We start from the raw sequence: 17,226 nt of genomic DNA on the forward strand, positions 1-17,226 counted from the left end.
AATTTTCGTTATCATGAAAATATTAAATGCTCATAACTCCGCACTTCTGGTTAAAATATTGTCTATATTTCTGTTTTTGAGAAATATATGGACATTTGTCTTCATTTCAAAGCTTTTTAACTTCAAACCTATGATTTGAAAAACTTAGGTACTATCTCTAGATGTTGCTTGGCATCAACCATATTTTTCAAACATACGGGGCCAACAGAACTCTCAGAAAGAAGAAAACTTTAAATGACCCCTTTTTGTGAACTTGTTAATGGATCTTCACCAAACTTGGTCTGTAGCATCCTTGTATAGACCTCTGCCAAGTTATGTTTGATTGGTTTTTTAGAGTCACAGAACTTTACAGGAATGTTGGTCAGCATGTGTAGTTGTGCACCTGGGGTTTCGCATCCGGATTCATTCAGTCATGTAGAAGTTATGGCCCCTGACTTTGTAAAAATTGGACATTTTAATGTTGTGTCGCGCATAGCTCCAGAAGTATTTGACCTAGAGTCACCAAAGTTTACAGGAATGTTGGTTAGCATGTGCAGTTGTGCACCTGGGGTTTCACGTCCAGATTCATCCAGTCATGTAGGAGTTATGGCCCCTGACTTAGTAAAAAATTGGTCATTTTAATGTTGTGTCGCGCATAGCTCCAAAAGTATTTGACCTAGAGTCACCAAAGTTTACAGGAATGTTGGTCAGCATGTGCAGTTGTGCACCTGGGGTTTCACGTCCGGATTCATCCAGTCATGTAGGAGTTATGGCCCCTGACTTAGTAAAAAATTGGTCATTTTAATGTTGTGTCGCGCATAGCTCCAAAAGTATTTGACCAAGAATCACCAAAGTTTACAGGAATGTTGGTCAGCATATGCAGTTGTGCACCTGGGGTTTCGCGTCCGGATTCATTCAGTTGTGTAGGAGTTATGGCCACTGACTTAGTTAAAAATGCGTCATTTTAATGTTGTGTCGTGCGTAGCTCCAAAAGTATTTGACCTAGAGTCACCAAAGATTACAGGAATGTGCACCTGGGGTTTCGCGTCTGGATTCATTCAGTATTGTAGGAGTTCTGGCCCCTGACCTGGGAAAAAGTTGTCATTTTTAGCTCACCTGTCACAAAGTGACAAGGTGAGCTTTTGTGATCACGTGGCGTCCGTCGTCTGTCCGTGCGTGCGTGCGTTCGTGCGTAAACTTTTGCTTGTGACCACTCTAGAGGTCACATTTTTCATGGGATCTTTATGAAAGTTGGTCAGAATGTTCATCTTGATGATATCTAGGTCAAGTTCGAAACTGGGTCACGTGCGGTCAAAAACTAGGTCAGTAGGTCTAAAAATAGAAAAACCTTGTGACCTCTCTAGAGGCCATATTTTTCATGAGATCTTCATGAAAATTGGTCAGAATGTTCACCTTGATGATATCTAGGTCAAGTTTGAAACTGGGTCACGTGCCTTCGAAAACTAGGTCTGTAGGTCAAATAATAAAAAACCTTGTGACCTCTCTAGAGGCCATATTTCTCAATGGATCTTCATGAAAATTAGTCAGAATGTTCACCTTGATGATATCTAGGTCAAGTTCGAAACTGGGTCATGTGGGGTCAAAAACTAGGTCAGTAGGTCTAAAAATAGAAAAACTTTGTGACCTCTCTAGAGGCCATATTTCTCAATGGATCTTCATGAAAATTGGTCAGAATGTTCACCTTGATGATATCTAGGTCAAGTTCGAAACTGGGTCACGTGCAGTCAAAAACTAGGTCAGTAGGTCTAAAAATAGAAAAACCTTGTGACCTCTCTAGAGGCCATATTTCTCAATGGATCTTCATGAAAATTGGTGAGAATGTTCACCTTGATAATATCTAGGTTAGGTTTGAAACTGGGTTACGTGCGGTCAAAAACTAGGTCAGTAGGTCGAAAAATAGAAAAACCTTGTGACGTCTCTAGAGGCCATGTTTCTCAATGGATCTTCATGAAAATTGATCAGAATGTTCCTCTTGATGATATCTAGGCCAAGTTCGAAACTGGGTCACGTGCGGTCAAAAACTAGGTCAATAGGTCTAAAAATAGAAAAACCTTGTGACCTCTCTAGAGGACATATTTTTCAATGGATCTTCGTGAAAATTAGTCAGAATGTTCACCTTGATCATATCTAGGTCAGATTCAGAAGTGGGTCAGGTGCCTTCAAAAACTAGGTCATTAGGTCAAATAATAGAAAAACCTTGTGACCTCTCTAAAGGTCATATTTTTCAATGGATCTTCATGAAAATTGGTCAGAATTTTTTATCTTGATGATATCTAGGTCACATGTGCTCAAAAACTAGGTCACTATGTCAAATAATAGAAATAACGACGTCGTACTCAGTTCAACACTGGGTCATGTGGGGATAGGTGAGCTATTCAGGACCATCATGGTCCTCTTGTAATGTCATGTAGTGGGGGCATCTGTGTCCCATGGACACATTTCTAGTTTCTCCAGTCTTGATCTGTACTATCCTTGCATGGACTTCATTCAGATATGTTCAGTTGCTTCTGCTTGGCTCCTTTTAGGGGCTGCAAGAGTAGAAAATAGAAAAAAAAGGCTTTCTGCAGCTAGTTCTCATTTAACCAGTTGATGGATCTTCACCAATCTTGGTCTGAAGCCTCTTATTTGATCTTTTAAGTTTGCTCAAATAGTATCTGTTGCCTCCAGGGCTGAAAATAGAAAAACAACAACATTAATTGATAAGGCTAATCCCTGTACCGAGGAGACAGAGATAATAGAAGACACCCAGATAAATCAAGAAACTAGTACATGTAGTAAATAGGATGCCGGCCAAGGCCCCTCACATGATGTTAACTTTATATCTTGGAATATACATGGCCTATGCGACAAATTACATGATACTGACTTTTTGAATTTTATAGGGAAATTTGACATTGTTTGCTTACAGGAAACTTGGCTAAGTGACACTGAGTGTTTAACAAATGTTTTACCTGAATATATGTGTTACAGTTGTTTAGCAAAGAAATCTGTATTAGGTGGTAGAAATATGGGTGGAATTTTAGTTTATATTAAGCGTAATATTGCAAAATTTGTTGTACGAGTTATAAATAATTGCAATTTTGGGATATTTTTAAAGCTAGACAAATCCTTATTTCATATGAATAAAGATGTCATATTTGCATGTTTATACTTTCCGCCACAAAATTCAAACTTCTATGAGAGCTCCGAATCTGGTATTAATTTATTGGAGGGTACTATCATTGAAAATATGCATTTGTTTGTTAACAGAGAAATTTTGATTTGCGGAGATCTAAATGCAAGAACAGGGAATGAGAATGACTATTTAAGTACTAATGACAATATTCCTGTATTACAACAATTTCTTGATATTATTGATGATAACATCCCTACATTTAGAGCTAACAGAGACAGTAAACTAAATTCATATGGCAGAGACTTACTAGCTTTTTGCAAAAGTTATAGGTTGTTGATAGTAAATGGAAGACTTGGGACAGATAAGGATATTGGAGATTATACATATTTAGGATCAAATGGATGTAGTACAGTAGATTATTTCATAGGCACAAGCGGCATATTTGATGCAATATTAAATTTTAACATTGAAACTAGGACTGACAGTGATCATTTACCAATATGCCTTAGTATACAAAGTTTAGCTTCTAAAATGTGTCTAAATAAAGTCAAAACAGACGCAATCAAAACAAACAAATTCAATATTAATAGTGAAAATGCTGCTGATTATAAATCAGTGTTAACAGAGGGTGTATTAAATGGTATATTTGATATTATTGATTCAAACATTGATGATATAGCAGTTAGTATAGATGATATAATTTCAAGTTTTGAAAATGTAATAATCAATTGTACAGAGAAGTTTAGAGAGCAGAAAAATGTTTACATCAATAAGGACAGACAGAAATGGTTTGATTCAAAATGTTCAAAGTTAAAAACCAGATGTAACAAGTTACTACGAAGCTTCAGAGTAAGTAAGAATGTACGTGAATTAAATGTTTACATTTCATGTAGAAATGAGTATAGAGCTGTCTGTAGAGAGAAAAAGAAAGCATATTTCAAACGTAGTTTACAAAGTCTGGACTCATCAGTGAATGATCCGAAATTATTTTGGAAAAAATTAAAACGTCTGACGAATAAAAATGTGGCTGAACCAAATATTTCCATAAATGAATGGTTCAATCATTTTAAAAATGTATTTAGTTCTGAAGATGGTGTTTATGTACAAGAAGTGGAGTATGATACCAATATATATGATAGTGTCGAAGATATTCTATTTAACAGCGATATAACTGATGAAGAAATTAAAGATGCCATACATGATATAAATCCAAGGAAAGCCTCCTCTGGTAATTTGATAGCTGAACATTTTATATATGGAATTGATGTCATTTTGCCATATCTGAGGAAATTGTTCAATAGAATATTTAAATCAGAAGAATTCCCTAGTGCTTGGACACACTGTATTTTAATACCTGTACATAAAAAGGGTAGTTTAAATGAACCTGACAATTATAGGGGCATATCACTGGTCGATTTATTTAGTAAAATATATGTAAGTATTTTGAATAAACGTATAACCTTCTATGTAAATGCATATGATAAAATTACGGAGAGCCAGGCCGGTTTCCGCTCTGGTTATTCCACAGTTGATAATGGTTTTATTCTATATTCTATGATAAGCAAATACTTGTGTAAAAAAGGTTAAAAGTCTTTATGTAGCCTTTATCGACTTTAAAAAGGCATTTGATTCTGTACACAGAACAAAACTTTACCAAGCCTTAAATCAAAGTGGTATAAAAGGTCATTTATTCAAATCTATACAAGCAGTATACAATACAGTTAAGGCTTGTGTAAGAAACGGATCTGTCTGTTCAAATATATTTGACTGCCCTATTGGACTAAGACAAGGATGTAAGCTGAGTCCAATCTTATTTTGTTTATTTATCAATGAATTAGCATCAGTAGTAGAAAATTGTGGGTCACATGGTGTTCAGTTGAGTCCAGATGTGGTTGAAGTATTTACATTAATGTTTGCAGATGATGTTGCCCTTGTTTCCGACACAGTGGTAGGATTACAGAAACAATTAAATGCTGTGCATCAATATTGTATAGATTGGCATCTGTCTGTTAATATTAGCAAGACAAAAGTAGTTGTATTTAAAAATGGTGGTCAGCTGTCAAAAAATGAAAAATGGTTTTATGACGGTACTCGTATTGAAACACAAAATTCTTTTATGTATGTAGGTTTACAATTCACATGCCGTATGTCATTGTTTAAAATGGCTGATTGTATGGCTTCAAAAGCTAAAAGGGTTATTGTTTCCCTCTTGCAGAGTTTGAATAATGTATTACCTATGTCACACAAAACATATTTTAAGATATTGATACTAAAGTTGTACCTGTACTACTTTATGGGTCTGAGTTATGGGGAATCCATATGATGGAAAATACTGAAAGAGTACATATATATGCATGTAAACGGTTCTTAAATGCTTCCCTTAAAGCATGTAATGAAGCTATTATGGGAGACTGTGGTCGATATCCTATGTATATTGTAGCACAAAAAAGATGAATTAAGTACTGGATCAAGATTTTAGAAATGCCTGACTGTCGATATGTGAAAAAATGCTATAACATGTTATTAAAATTAGATTCCCTTGGATACAGTAACTGGGCCAGTGTTATTAAACGTAATTTGTACAGTAATGGATTTGGATATATTTGGGAAAGTCAAAAAGTAAACAATCAAAATGTTTTCATATATACCTATTTGCAACGTCTAAAAGACCAGTATCTGCAAATGTGGAACACAAAATGTGCTGAGAATAGAAAATTAACATATTACCATGTATTTAAGACAAATTTTGATGTCGAAGCATATGTAGATGCTATAGATATAGTTAAGTTTAGATCAAGTATCGTCTCTCTAAGATCCTCATCTCACCAACTATTAATAGAAAAAGGAAGACATTTGGGTATACCTAAAAATGATAGATTATGTTTTTATTGTAAAAATTGTGTCGAAGACGAGTACCATTTTATACTTATTTGTCCAATATATAGAAATATACGACAAAAATATCTGCAAGAAAAATATTTTAGATATCCAAATGTTAATAAATTTTGTATTTTGATGTCAAGTACCAATGTTAATATTATAAGAAACTTGGCAATATACATATATTATGCATTTAAGTTAAGAGCGGAATATAGTGACAATAGGTAATATGAAATTTGTATAATATGTGACGAACTGAATAATTACTGTATTATTTGTGTATTATATTTAATAAAATGTCAGCTGGGTATCACACAAGTACAAACTGTATGCATGTATTGTATAAGCTTAGCTATGTAAATATTGTGTATATGGGCCGGAGGCCTTCATGCTTGTTGAAATAAACTAAACTAATTGGCTTCTCATAAGCCACAATCATGATGGATCTTCACCAAACTTGGGCTGTAACATCCTTGTATTGTCTTCTAGTTCCACCACCAGACACCTTTTAATGAATTGCTTTATGAATCTTCAGTATACCTGGTCTGTAGCATCATTGCATTGATCTCTCTGAGTTTTTATGCTCCAAGAATATGTTGCTGCCTTGTCTGTCTGTCCCGCTATTCTTGTCCAGAGTATTTCTCAGCAACCACTCTGGATTTGAGCATAACTCTATAGGAAGTTTAAGTCCCATGAGAAGATACACATATCTTGTGCGTGCTCTTTCTTAACAGCTACTTGCTGGAATTTGGATGCTTCACTACTTAGACTAGTAATATGTCCAGGCGATGAATTCCACTTATGTGCTTTTAAAATGCAGTAAACATACTTCTGAGAGCATCCATCAGTTTTCCCGATATTTTTTTGGGTTTAAATGGTATTGCTTGTAACTTTTTAGCTCACTTGTCACAAAGTGACAAGGTGAGCTTTGGTGATCGCGCGGCGTCCGTTGTCCGTGCGTGCGTAAACTTTTGCTTGTGACCACTCTAGAGGTCACATTTTTCATGGGATCTTTATGAAAGTTGGTCAGAATGTACATCTTGATGATATCTAGGTCAAGTTCAAAGCTGGGTCACATGCAGTCTAAAACTAGGTCAGTAGGTCTAAAAATAGAGAAACCTTGTGACCTCTCTAGAGGCCATATTTTTCAATGGACCTTCATGAAAATTGGTCAGAATGTTCACCTTGATGGTATCTAGATGAAGTTCGAAACTGGGTCACGTGCGGTCAAAAACTAGGTCAGTAGGTATAAAAATAGAAAAACCTGGTGTTCTGTCTAGAGGCCATATTTTTCATGAGATCTTAATGAAAATTGGTGAGAATGTTCACCTTTATGATATCTAGGTCAAGTTCAAAACTGGGTCACGTGCCTTCAAAAACTAGGTCATTAGGTCAAATAATAGAAAAACCTTGTGACCTCTCTAGAGGCCATATTTTTCAATGGATCTTCATGAAAATTGGTCAGAATTTTTATCTTAATGATATCTAGGTCAAGTTCAGAACTGGGTCACATGAGCTCAAAAACTAGGTCTTTATGTCAAATAATAGAAAAAACAACGTCATACTCAATTCAAAACTGGGTCATGTGGGGACAGTTGAGCGATTCAGGACCATCATGGTCCTCTTGTTTTGGGTTGCTAGAGCTAAAAGCAGAAAAATCTTTATGACTACTTCTCGGTAATCTTTTGACAGATCTTCACCAAACTTTGTCTGTAGAATCTTTGTATGAGCCTTTCTCAAATTTCATGTGGTTCTGCTTGATGCAGGTACAATAATTTTCTTTTAAACAACTTATTCTCACCACTTACCACTTAAACTTGGTCCAAAGCATTCTTTCAAGTTCTTGTAAATGGTTCATCTTTACTTCTTCATTCTTGCAAGGGTCTTATCTATCATATTTTTGGATGGATATTTTTCACATCAAACAGAATTTTGCATTTAATGATACCACTAGTGTGACTTAATATATATTTAACCTTTAACCTGCTGGCAAGTGATTCTACCTTTGTAACCAGTGCAGACCAAGATCCGTGCAGGCTGATCATGGTCTGCAATCTTCGCTATTCAGTCAATAAATTTTCAGTAAACACCCCTTCAAATGATAAACGGTACTGCCCATTTTAGAAATTTAGCAGGGGGAAAGGTTAAGGTCGAAAGGTCAATTCCAGATGAGTGTTTTAAGGGTGAAGCTGGTCTTCATGTTTATTATTTGTGACTATTTAGATATGATATGTAGTTAAAAATGTTATTTTTAGGCTAGAGAGTTGTTACATCAGGAGATGGAGGTTGTTAAACGAGGAATGGGTCATGGCGACCTATCTCTTGAGGCGTTCTCGCAAGTGTGGGATGAATGCTATTCCCAAGTGTTGTATCTCCCGTCACAAGGCAGGTACACGAGGGCAAACCTGGCTAGCAAAAAAGACAGGATAGAATCTCTTGAGAAAAGATTAGAGGTAATTTTTTACCTTTTGTTAAGTTTGGAAATACAGTCTAACTTCGTTCACATGAACTCAATAGGGACAGGCAAAATTTGTTCGATTTGTTCAATTTATCAGTAGTTGGAGCCATTGAAAAGTTCTGGGACCAAAGTATGAGTTGAAGCGGTGGATGGCGTTCAGATTATCCGAGTTTCAATGAACGAAGTTCAGCTGTATGTCAGAGATTAAACTGTAATCTGTTGTCCTAAAGTTGTAAATGATGGCCAAGTAGGTGTTGAGTAAACTCATGACACAAGTCAAGTCAGAATTATTTGTGAGGAATTAATTTTGGCAGTATTGGCATTTTCAGTTTATTCATAAAATTAATAGGAATGATAAAAATTTTCTTAAACGGTTAATTATGCAAATTTTAAACTGTAGGGAAATTGTCAGTTATCGAATTTCTTGAAAATATGACCCAGGAATAAGAATTCATTTCACAGATTCATCAGTGTGTGTACTAAAGTATACCAGGTAAAATGCCACATAAAAAATGATGTTGATATATTTGGTTTAATTGATAAAATTAAACTGTTGGTCCAGATTTTCTGTATGTGTAGTTCAAAATGGTGATGACTTACCTAGTGAAAACTTATGGTACACTTATTTATGATACACATTTTTTATTTTCAGAATAACAGGTCTTATATGACAAAAGATTCTAAAAAAGCTGCAAAACTTGAAAAGAAATTGAAAATTTTATTGGGAGGATACCAGGTGTGTATGTCTTCTTTGTTTGTATTAGAAATCGTTTTTGTCATAAGCACGTTTTATCCCATATAAGCTGATCACAGTGATTCATAGATGAGTGATTGGCAAGTTCAAACCATGGTGATCTTATATACTGGTAGTTTTGATGATTATTACTGTATTCTTATTAATTCTTTTCCTCCCAGCTAACCACCTTCTTACCTAAAATTGTAAAAATATACATCTTATTACTGTTTTCATTGTTACCAGTAATGATTGATGAATGTTTTTCCATATATTTTTGTATCCAAATTATCTTATAATTGAAATTAATAGAAATACCTCTGAGTTATATGTTAGAACACAAATAGGACGTAATACTTTCAGCATTCAGAAAACAAAATGATAACTATACAGTAATTTTTCCATTGATGTTTTGTAGAAAATTACCAGAGTTATAACCGGTAAAGCCTGTTTTTCTCAGAAAATGTTTGATGTAATAGATATAGTACAGTTGAAACCTGGAATGTGCACAATATATCATTTTAACTCAAATTTCGGTATCTCGGGGTAAAAAGCTTAATTCCTTGGAATTTGAGATACCAAGTTTCACCTGGATGTCACTGTAGATTTTTTATCATTTCAATTTTATAATAATTATGAATACTTATTTTTTCAGTCTAGAAGTCAAGGTTTATTCAAACAAGTAACAGAATTACATGAGCAGCTTGAACAGACGTTTGTTGAGTTAACAACATTTGAAAATCTACGCCAACATGAGGTTGGAGCTATACCCAAGAGAATGGAGGTTGGTATATGGTGAAAATCTAAACTATTTTTAGCAGAGTAGTCTCAGGTTTAGGACACATTTACTTGGAAAACTGTAAAAGCTTTAACTTCAGAAATTTGTGTACTTGTTTGTCACATAAAATGAATAAGTAGGCCAAGAACTGTAAGCCTCCTTTTCATTTTTAGTTCACCTGTCACATAGTGACAAGGTGAGCTTTTGTGATCACCCTACGTCCGTCGTCCGTCCGTGCGTGCATCTGTCCGTGCATGCGTGCGTGCGTCAACAATTTCTTGTCTGCACGATAGTGGTTTCATTTATAATTTTATTTTAACCAAACTTGCACACAACTTGTACCACCATAAGATCTCGGTTCCTTTCTTGAACTGGCCAGATCCCATTATGGGTTCCAGAGTTATGGCCTCTGAAAGGGCCAGAATTAGCTTTTTTGACCTTGTCTGCACAATAGCAGCTTCATTTATGATTTGATTTTTAGCTCACCTGTCACAAAGTGACAAGGTGAGCTTTTCTGATCGCGCGGTGTCCGTCGTCCGTCCATGCGTCTGTCCGTAAACTTTTGCTTGTGACCACTCTAGATGTTACATTTTTCTTGGGATCTTTATGAAAGTTGGTCAGAATGTTAATCTTGATGATATCTATGTCAAGTTTGAAACTGGGTCACGTGCTGTCAAAAACTAAGTCAGTAGGTCTAAAAATAGAAAAACCTTGTGACCTCTCTAGAGGCCATATATTTTGCAAGATCTTCATGAAAACTGGTCAGAATGTTCACCTTGATGATATCTAGGTCAGGTATGAAACTGGGTCACGTCCCATCAAAAACTAGGTCAGTAGGTCTAAAAATAGAAAAACCTTGTGACCTCTCTAGAGGCCATATATTTCGCAAGATCTTCATGAAAATTAGTCAGAACTTTCATCTTGATGATATCTAGGTCAAGTTCGAAACTGGGTTACGTGCCTTCAGAAACTAGGTCAGTAGGTCAAATAATAGAAAAACCTTGTGACCTCTCTAAAGGCCATATTTTTCATGGGATCTGTATGAAAGTTGGTCTGAATGTTCGTCTTGATGATATCTAGGTCAAGTTTGAAACTGGGTCATGTGCCATCAAAAACTAGGCCAGTAGGTCTAAAAATAGAAAAACCTTGTGACCTCTCTAGAGGCCATATTTTTCATGAGATCTTCATGAAAATTGGTCAGAATGTTCACCTTGATGATATCTAGGTCAAGTTTGAAAGTGGGTCACGTGCCTTCAAAAACTAGGTCAGTAGGCCAAATAATAGAAAAACCTTGTGACCTCCCTAGAGGCCATATTTTTTATGGGATCTGTTTGAAAATTGGTCTGAATGTTCATCTTGATGATATCTAGGTCAAGTTTGAAACTTGGTCAACTGCGGTCAAAAACTAGGTCAGTAGGTCTAAAATTATTAAAATCTTTTGACCTCTCTAGAGGCCATATTTTTCAATGGATCTTCATGAAAATTAATCTGAATGTTCACTTTGATGATATCTAGGTCAGTTTCGAAACTGGGTCACATGCGGTCAAAAACTAGGCCAGTAGGTATAAAAATAGAAAAAACCTTGTGTCCTCTCTAGAGGCCATATTTTTCATGAGATCTTCATGAAAATTAGTGAGAATGTTCACCTTGATGATATCTAGATTGTCAGAACAGGGTCACGTAGCTTCGAAAACTAGGTCAGTAGGTCAAATAATAGAAAAACCTTGTGACCTCTCTAGAGACCATATTTTTCAATGGATCTTCATGAAAATTGGTCAGAATTTTTATCTTGATATACATGTATCTAGGTCAAGTTCAAAACTGGGTCACATGAGCTCAAAAACTAGGTCACTATGTCAAATAATAGAAAAAACGACGTCATACTCAAAACAGGGTCATGTGGGAAGAGGTGAGCGATTCAGGACCATCATGGTCCTCTTGTTACCAAACTGGCACACAACTTGTATCACTATAAGATCTTGGTTCCTTTTATTGAACTGGCTAGATTCCATTATGGGTTCCAGAGTTATGGCCCCTGAAAGGGCCAGAATTAGCTCTTTAGACCTTGTCTGCACAATAGCAGCTTCATTTATGATTTGAATTTAATCAAACTTGCACAAAACTTGTGTTGCCATAAGATCTCATTTCCTTTATTGAAATGGCCAGATCCCATAATGGGTTCCAGAGTTATGGCCCCTGAAAGGGCCAGAATTAGCTATTTTGACCTTGTCTGCACAATAGCAACTTCATTTATGATTTGATTTTAACCAAACTTGCACACAACTTGTATCACCACAAGATCTTGATTCCTTTCTTGAACTGGCCAGATTCCATCATGGGTTCTAGAGTTCTGGCCCTTGAAAGGTCCAAAATTGGCTATTTTGGCTTTTGCAGCCATATAGAAACTTCATTTATGTTTTTTTTTTTTTTATACAAACTTCCAAAATATCTTCAACAACAATAAATCTTGGATTCCATTACAAATCAGATCCAATCATAGGTTATTTTATATCTGATTACCTCCCCTGATTGTAGTCAAAATGGATTTATATCAGTAAGTACTCAAAGGACTTATTTGAAATTTCATTATTGTCATTAGTTGGACTGAGCCAATCAGGGTAGATAACCATGGACTGATTTTATGTCAAATTACCTCCCTTTATTTCAAATTAAAATGGGTATATCTCGGTAACTGATGAAGATACTGATCTGAAATTTCATTTATGTCAACAGATTTATTTGGCAGATCCTTCTTTTGTTCACTTTCAACAGTTTTCTTTTTAATTACTTCCCTTTTACGTTACTATAAATAGCTTATTTTTAGTAACTTTTTTATTTTTGGCCGTAGGGAAAAACTGAGACCACTTTTCTGTGGTACAACATGGATGGTACTTCCAATTTTTAGGTGTATTTTGACATATCTGTACCTTGTAAGAATTTTTTTTTCTTTTTGGTTAAATTTCTTTCCTTTGTTGTTCCTGTCCTTTGCAATGATAACAGGTGAGAGATATAGGGCCATCATGGCCCTCTTGTTAAGTAACAGGAGCACAATGTGCTCGGGTTAGCTATAGTGCCTACTCGCTGTTATAAGTCAATCATCCATCTACCTACACTTTTTTTTATACCATTTGATGGAAGTTGATAAAACTTGGCATGCTTGTTCTGTGGATGGTCCTCTACCAAACTTGTTCAAATAATGCCACTTAGTTACACATAGGGGCTGCAGGGTCTAGAAATAGAAAATTCTTCATACAACATCTTACAAAACCTCTGGTTTGATTTTGAAATAATTTCACAGAAATGTTCCTCTACCAGGCTCGATATGTAGGCAGTGTGTGTTACAAGATTTCCATTCCACTTTCATGTGGACAAAATTCATTTAAACATGTCTTTATGAAAAGGTCAGAGGATATTTGTTATAAACATTTATTTTTCAGTCATTGACAGAAGATGTTGTTCGGCAAACAGAGCGTGAACGAGAATTACAGAAACGTTACAGTGATCTCCAGTTCCGAATGTCATTGTTACAAGTCACAAAATGATCGTCATTCCATAAAAACTTTCATCTTACAGTCATAGGAACATTTTGTACATTACTCATCCGACATTTGTATAATTGTGAGCAACATGTTGGCAGATGGCTGAAAGTACTCTGCCAATTTCACTGAAAATTCTGTTGTTTTTTTTTACTAGGTGTGCATAAATAAGCTAAACACACTTAAGAAGCATATACATATGTTTTCCTAGAATGTAATTTTTTTTTTACATTTTACATGACAAATATTAAGAGTTTAAATGTGTGACCTTATATGAACTTGTTTACATCTTTTGTTTTATAAATTGACCAACATATAAATTGATTGGCATATGTCACATGTACCATGTAAATTTGTAAAGAGAAATTATTGAATATTATATCCATCCATTTATTTTATCAATGAGTTTAGACAATTAAAATTTTTGGTGATTATCCCATTCTTTGAACTGTTTATTTCTGTTTTATCTGAAGGGTTAAATGTGGGAAATACTTGAGCCGTGCCATGGGAAAACCAACATAGTGGCTTTGCGACCAGCATGGATCAAGACCAGCCTGCGCATCCGCGCAGTCTGGTCAGGATCCATGCTGTTCGCTAACGGTTTCTCTAATTGCAGTAGGCTTTAAAAGCGAATAGCATGGATCCTGACCAGACTGCGCGGATGCGCAGGCTGGTCTGGATCCATGCTGGTCGCAAAGCCACTATGTTGGTTTTCTCATGGCACGGCTCACTTGCGCTTCAGATGAAGTTTTATTTTTATTTTCCAGACAACTTAGTCATAAAATAATGTAGTTAAGATGGAAAATATCGATTACATCTTTTCTAGCCTTTCCAATCTATTTGATAGATTCCATTTTGTAAAATGGTCTGTAATATTTAAAGTCCTATAAAGGGTCAGTTTCAGAAATTGGACCTTGCTGGCCAAAGATGCTGATTACACCTTTTACACCTCGCAGCTGTGGAATTGAACCCCTCTTGAGGTATTATTTGGCTGTCTTGTTGGAGATGAAAGGTTCTAGTTAGTTAGTGTTTTAGAGCCAGTGCTTCTCGACCTTTAAAACTGGCACATAAAACCAAATGATCAGACAAATTTTGATAATGTTGTAAAATGAGGTTAGTAACTGTTACACTTAGAGATACATTTTTCAATGTTAAATTGCTGAATGTATTTTGAATGAATAAGTTAACAATATTAATGTCAGATGCTGCAATTGAAAATACAACTTTTGAAAAAAAAACTATATTTGTAAGGCTGTTATTTTATACCTTCATATTGACTAGAGTAAACATATTGAAGCAAGCTACTAATAAGAGATAGAAAGTCATAATGTAACATTATTCCATTTTACCATGCAGTGTTGTATCATCAAAATAGTTAAATAAAAAGTACCTGCAATAAAAACAACATAGGTAGAACAATAAAAATAAGAACTAAACAAAACGTGTGAAGGTTAGATTGATAAACATATAATTATTTAAGTTGGAACCAGGTTTTGAACCTACATCAACATGACAACAGCACCTAATAACCATGGACCTGACCACACCGACAGCTGTACCAATTGACAACCTGGTATAAATCCGGCCTGCTCATAGGTTTATACATTTTTATGCCCCCGAAGGGAGGCATATAGTTTTTGAACCATCTGTCTGTCTGTCGGTCTGTCCGCAATTTTCGTGTCCGGTCCATATCTTTGTTATCGATGGATGGATTTTCAAATAACTTGGCATGAGTGTGTACCACAGTAAGACGACGTGCAGTGCGCAAGACCCAGGTCCGTAGCTCAAAGGTCAAGGTCACACTTAGACGTTAAAGGATAGTGCATTGATGGGCGTGTCCGGTCCATATCTTTGTCATCGATGGATGGATTTTCAAATAACTTGGCATGAATGTGTACCACAGTAAGACGACGTGCAGTGCGCAAGACCCAGGTCCGTAGCTCAAAGGTCAAGGTCACACTTAGACGTTAAAGGATAGTGCATTGATGGGCGTGTCCGGTCCATATCTTTGTCATCGATGGATGTATTTTCAAATAACTTGGCATGAATGTGTACCACAGTAAGACGACGTGCAGTGAGCAAGACCCAGGTCCGTAGCTCAAAGGTCAAGGTCAAACTTAGACGTTAAAGGATAGTGCATTGATGGGCGTGTCCGGTCCATATCTTTGTCATCGATGGATGGATTTTCAAATAACTTGGCATGAATGTGTACCACAGTAAGACAATGTGTCCTGCGCAAGACCCAGGTTCGTAGCTCAAAGGTCAAGGTCACACTTAGATGTTAAAGGATAGTGCATTGATGGGCGTGTCCGGTCCATATCTTTGTCATCGATGGATGGATTTTCAAATAACTTGGCATGAATGTGTACCACAGTAAGACGACGTGTCACACGCAAGACCCAGGTCCGTAGCTCAAAGGTCAAGGTCACACTTAGACGTTAAAGATCATTTTTCATGATAGTGCATTGATGGGCATGTCCGGTCCATATCTTTGTCATTCATGCATGGATTTTAAAATAACTATGCATGAATGTGTGACACAGTAAGACGATGTGTCGCGCGCAAGACCCAGCTCTGTAGGTCAAAGGTCCTAAACTCTAACATCGGCCATAACTATTCATTCAAAGTGCCATCGGGGGCATGTGTCATCCTACGGAGACAGCTCTTGTTATATTTGATGTTTAAGTTGTATACCACTGCTGTAAGACCTTTGATAAATTTCTTCCAAGGCAGCAATACAGGAATTATCTTTTGGGGAAGGCATTTCTAATTCCAAAGGATTAAAGCTGATAGCTATACACATGGTCCAGATAACTGCCTTCTAAAGTGTCTAAGGGCATAACAGGGCATGGGACAAATACCAAACCCAGTCTGTCCCAAGGTGACAAACTCTTGGCTATTTCAAAGCCTTTAAAATGCTGAATACTGCAATAATAAATTTATTTATTATCACAACACTGATTGTAAGAAAAGTCAACATGTACTAAATGAACACACAAGAACAAGACCAGTTTTATAAATCTATTAATTCACTTAGAACACACAGTCATAACATGTCTATATATCTGTCACAAAATGAATTTAAAACTTAAATTAACAAATTCTGCAATTTTCTTGACATTCAAATATGTGTCAACATTGCAAGATAATTCCACAATATGCTCCTGACAATTTAAATGGACATTAATTTCAGTATATTCTCAGGCAAATAAAATTCAAAATTAAGCTCCAAAAGTTCAACAAAAATGAAGTAAAAACATGTCCTAAAATTGGCTTTAAATTTTCAAATAATTTCCAACCCAAGAAAAAGTGTTAATTCAAAGCGTAAACTATCAGAGCAAAGATATAAGTAATGAACCCATCGTTTTAGACAAGCTTAAAAATGTTGTAATCAAGATAAGTTTATGACATTTACCCAAATATGCAAAACTTTTCATCAAATGCAAGAAATAGAATGAATGCCATCTGAAGCGAATTACATATACTAGACGAAAAACCACATTTTATTATTGTGTTCCAGATTCGAAAGTACTTAACCCTTAACATGCTGGATTCTGCCTTTGCAACCAGTGTAGATCATGATCTGAACTGTTCACCATTCAGTCGGTATCTTTTTGTAAGCACCCCTTTTAACAGTTAATGGTACCGTTTAAAATGAAAGATGGACAAGTTCATAATATTAATTTAGCATAGACAGTTAGGACCTGCTTTTCCTTCTCAAAGGTT

The 17,226-nt window shown here is 35.8% G+C and overlaps 1 protein-coding gene across 1 annotated transcript in view; it reads left to right on the plus strand.

Annotated features, from left to right (window-relative positions):
* LOC123550799 (cell division cycle 5-like protein) overlaps nucleotides 1-13,885 on the plus strand; it is a 38,530-nt gene extending 24,645 nt beyond the window's left edge. Inside the window, exons 16-19 of the mRNA XM_045339185.2 lie at nucleotides 8,251-8,448; nucleotides 9,106-9,189; nucleotides 9,842-9,970; nucleotides 13,402-13,885. Of these exons, the coding sequence (XP_045195120.1) occupies nucleotides 8,251-8,448; nucleotides 9,106-9,189; nucleotides 9,842-9,970; nucleotides 13,402-13,506 (516 nt within the window). The 3' untranslated portion in view covers nucleotides 13,507-13,885. The remainder of the gene's footprint in view (nucleotides 1-8,250; nucleotides 8,449-9,105; nucleotides 9,190-9,841; nucleotides 9,971-13,401) is intronic.
* Nucleotides 13,886-17,226: the final 3,341 nt, after the last annotated feature.

The sequence above is a fragment of the Mercenaria mercenaria genome, chromosome 4, assembly GCF_021730395.1.
Source record: "Mercenaria mercenaria strain notata chromosome 4, MADL_Memer_1, whole genome shotgun sequence".
Classification (NCBI taxonomy): Eukaryota; Metazoa; Mollusca; class Bivalvia; order Venerida; family Veneridae; genus Mercenaria; species Mercenaria mercenaria.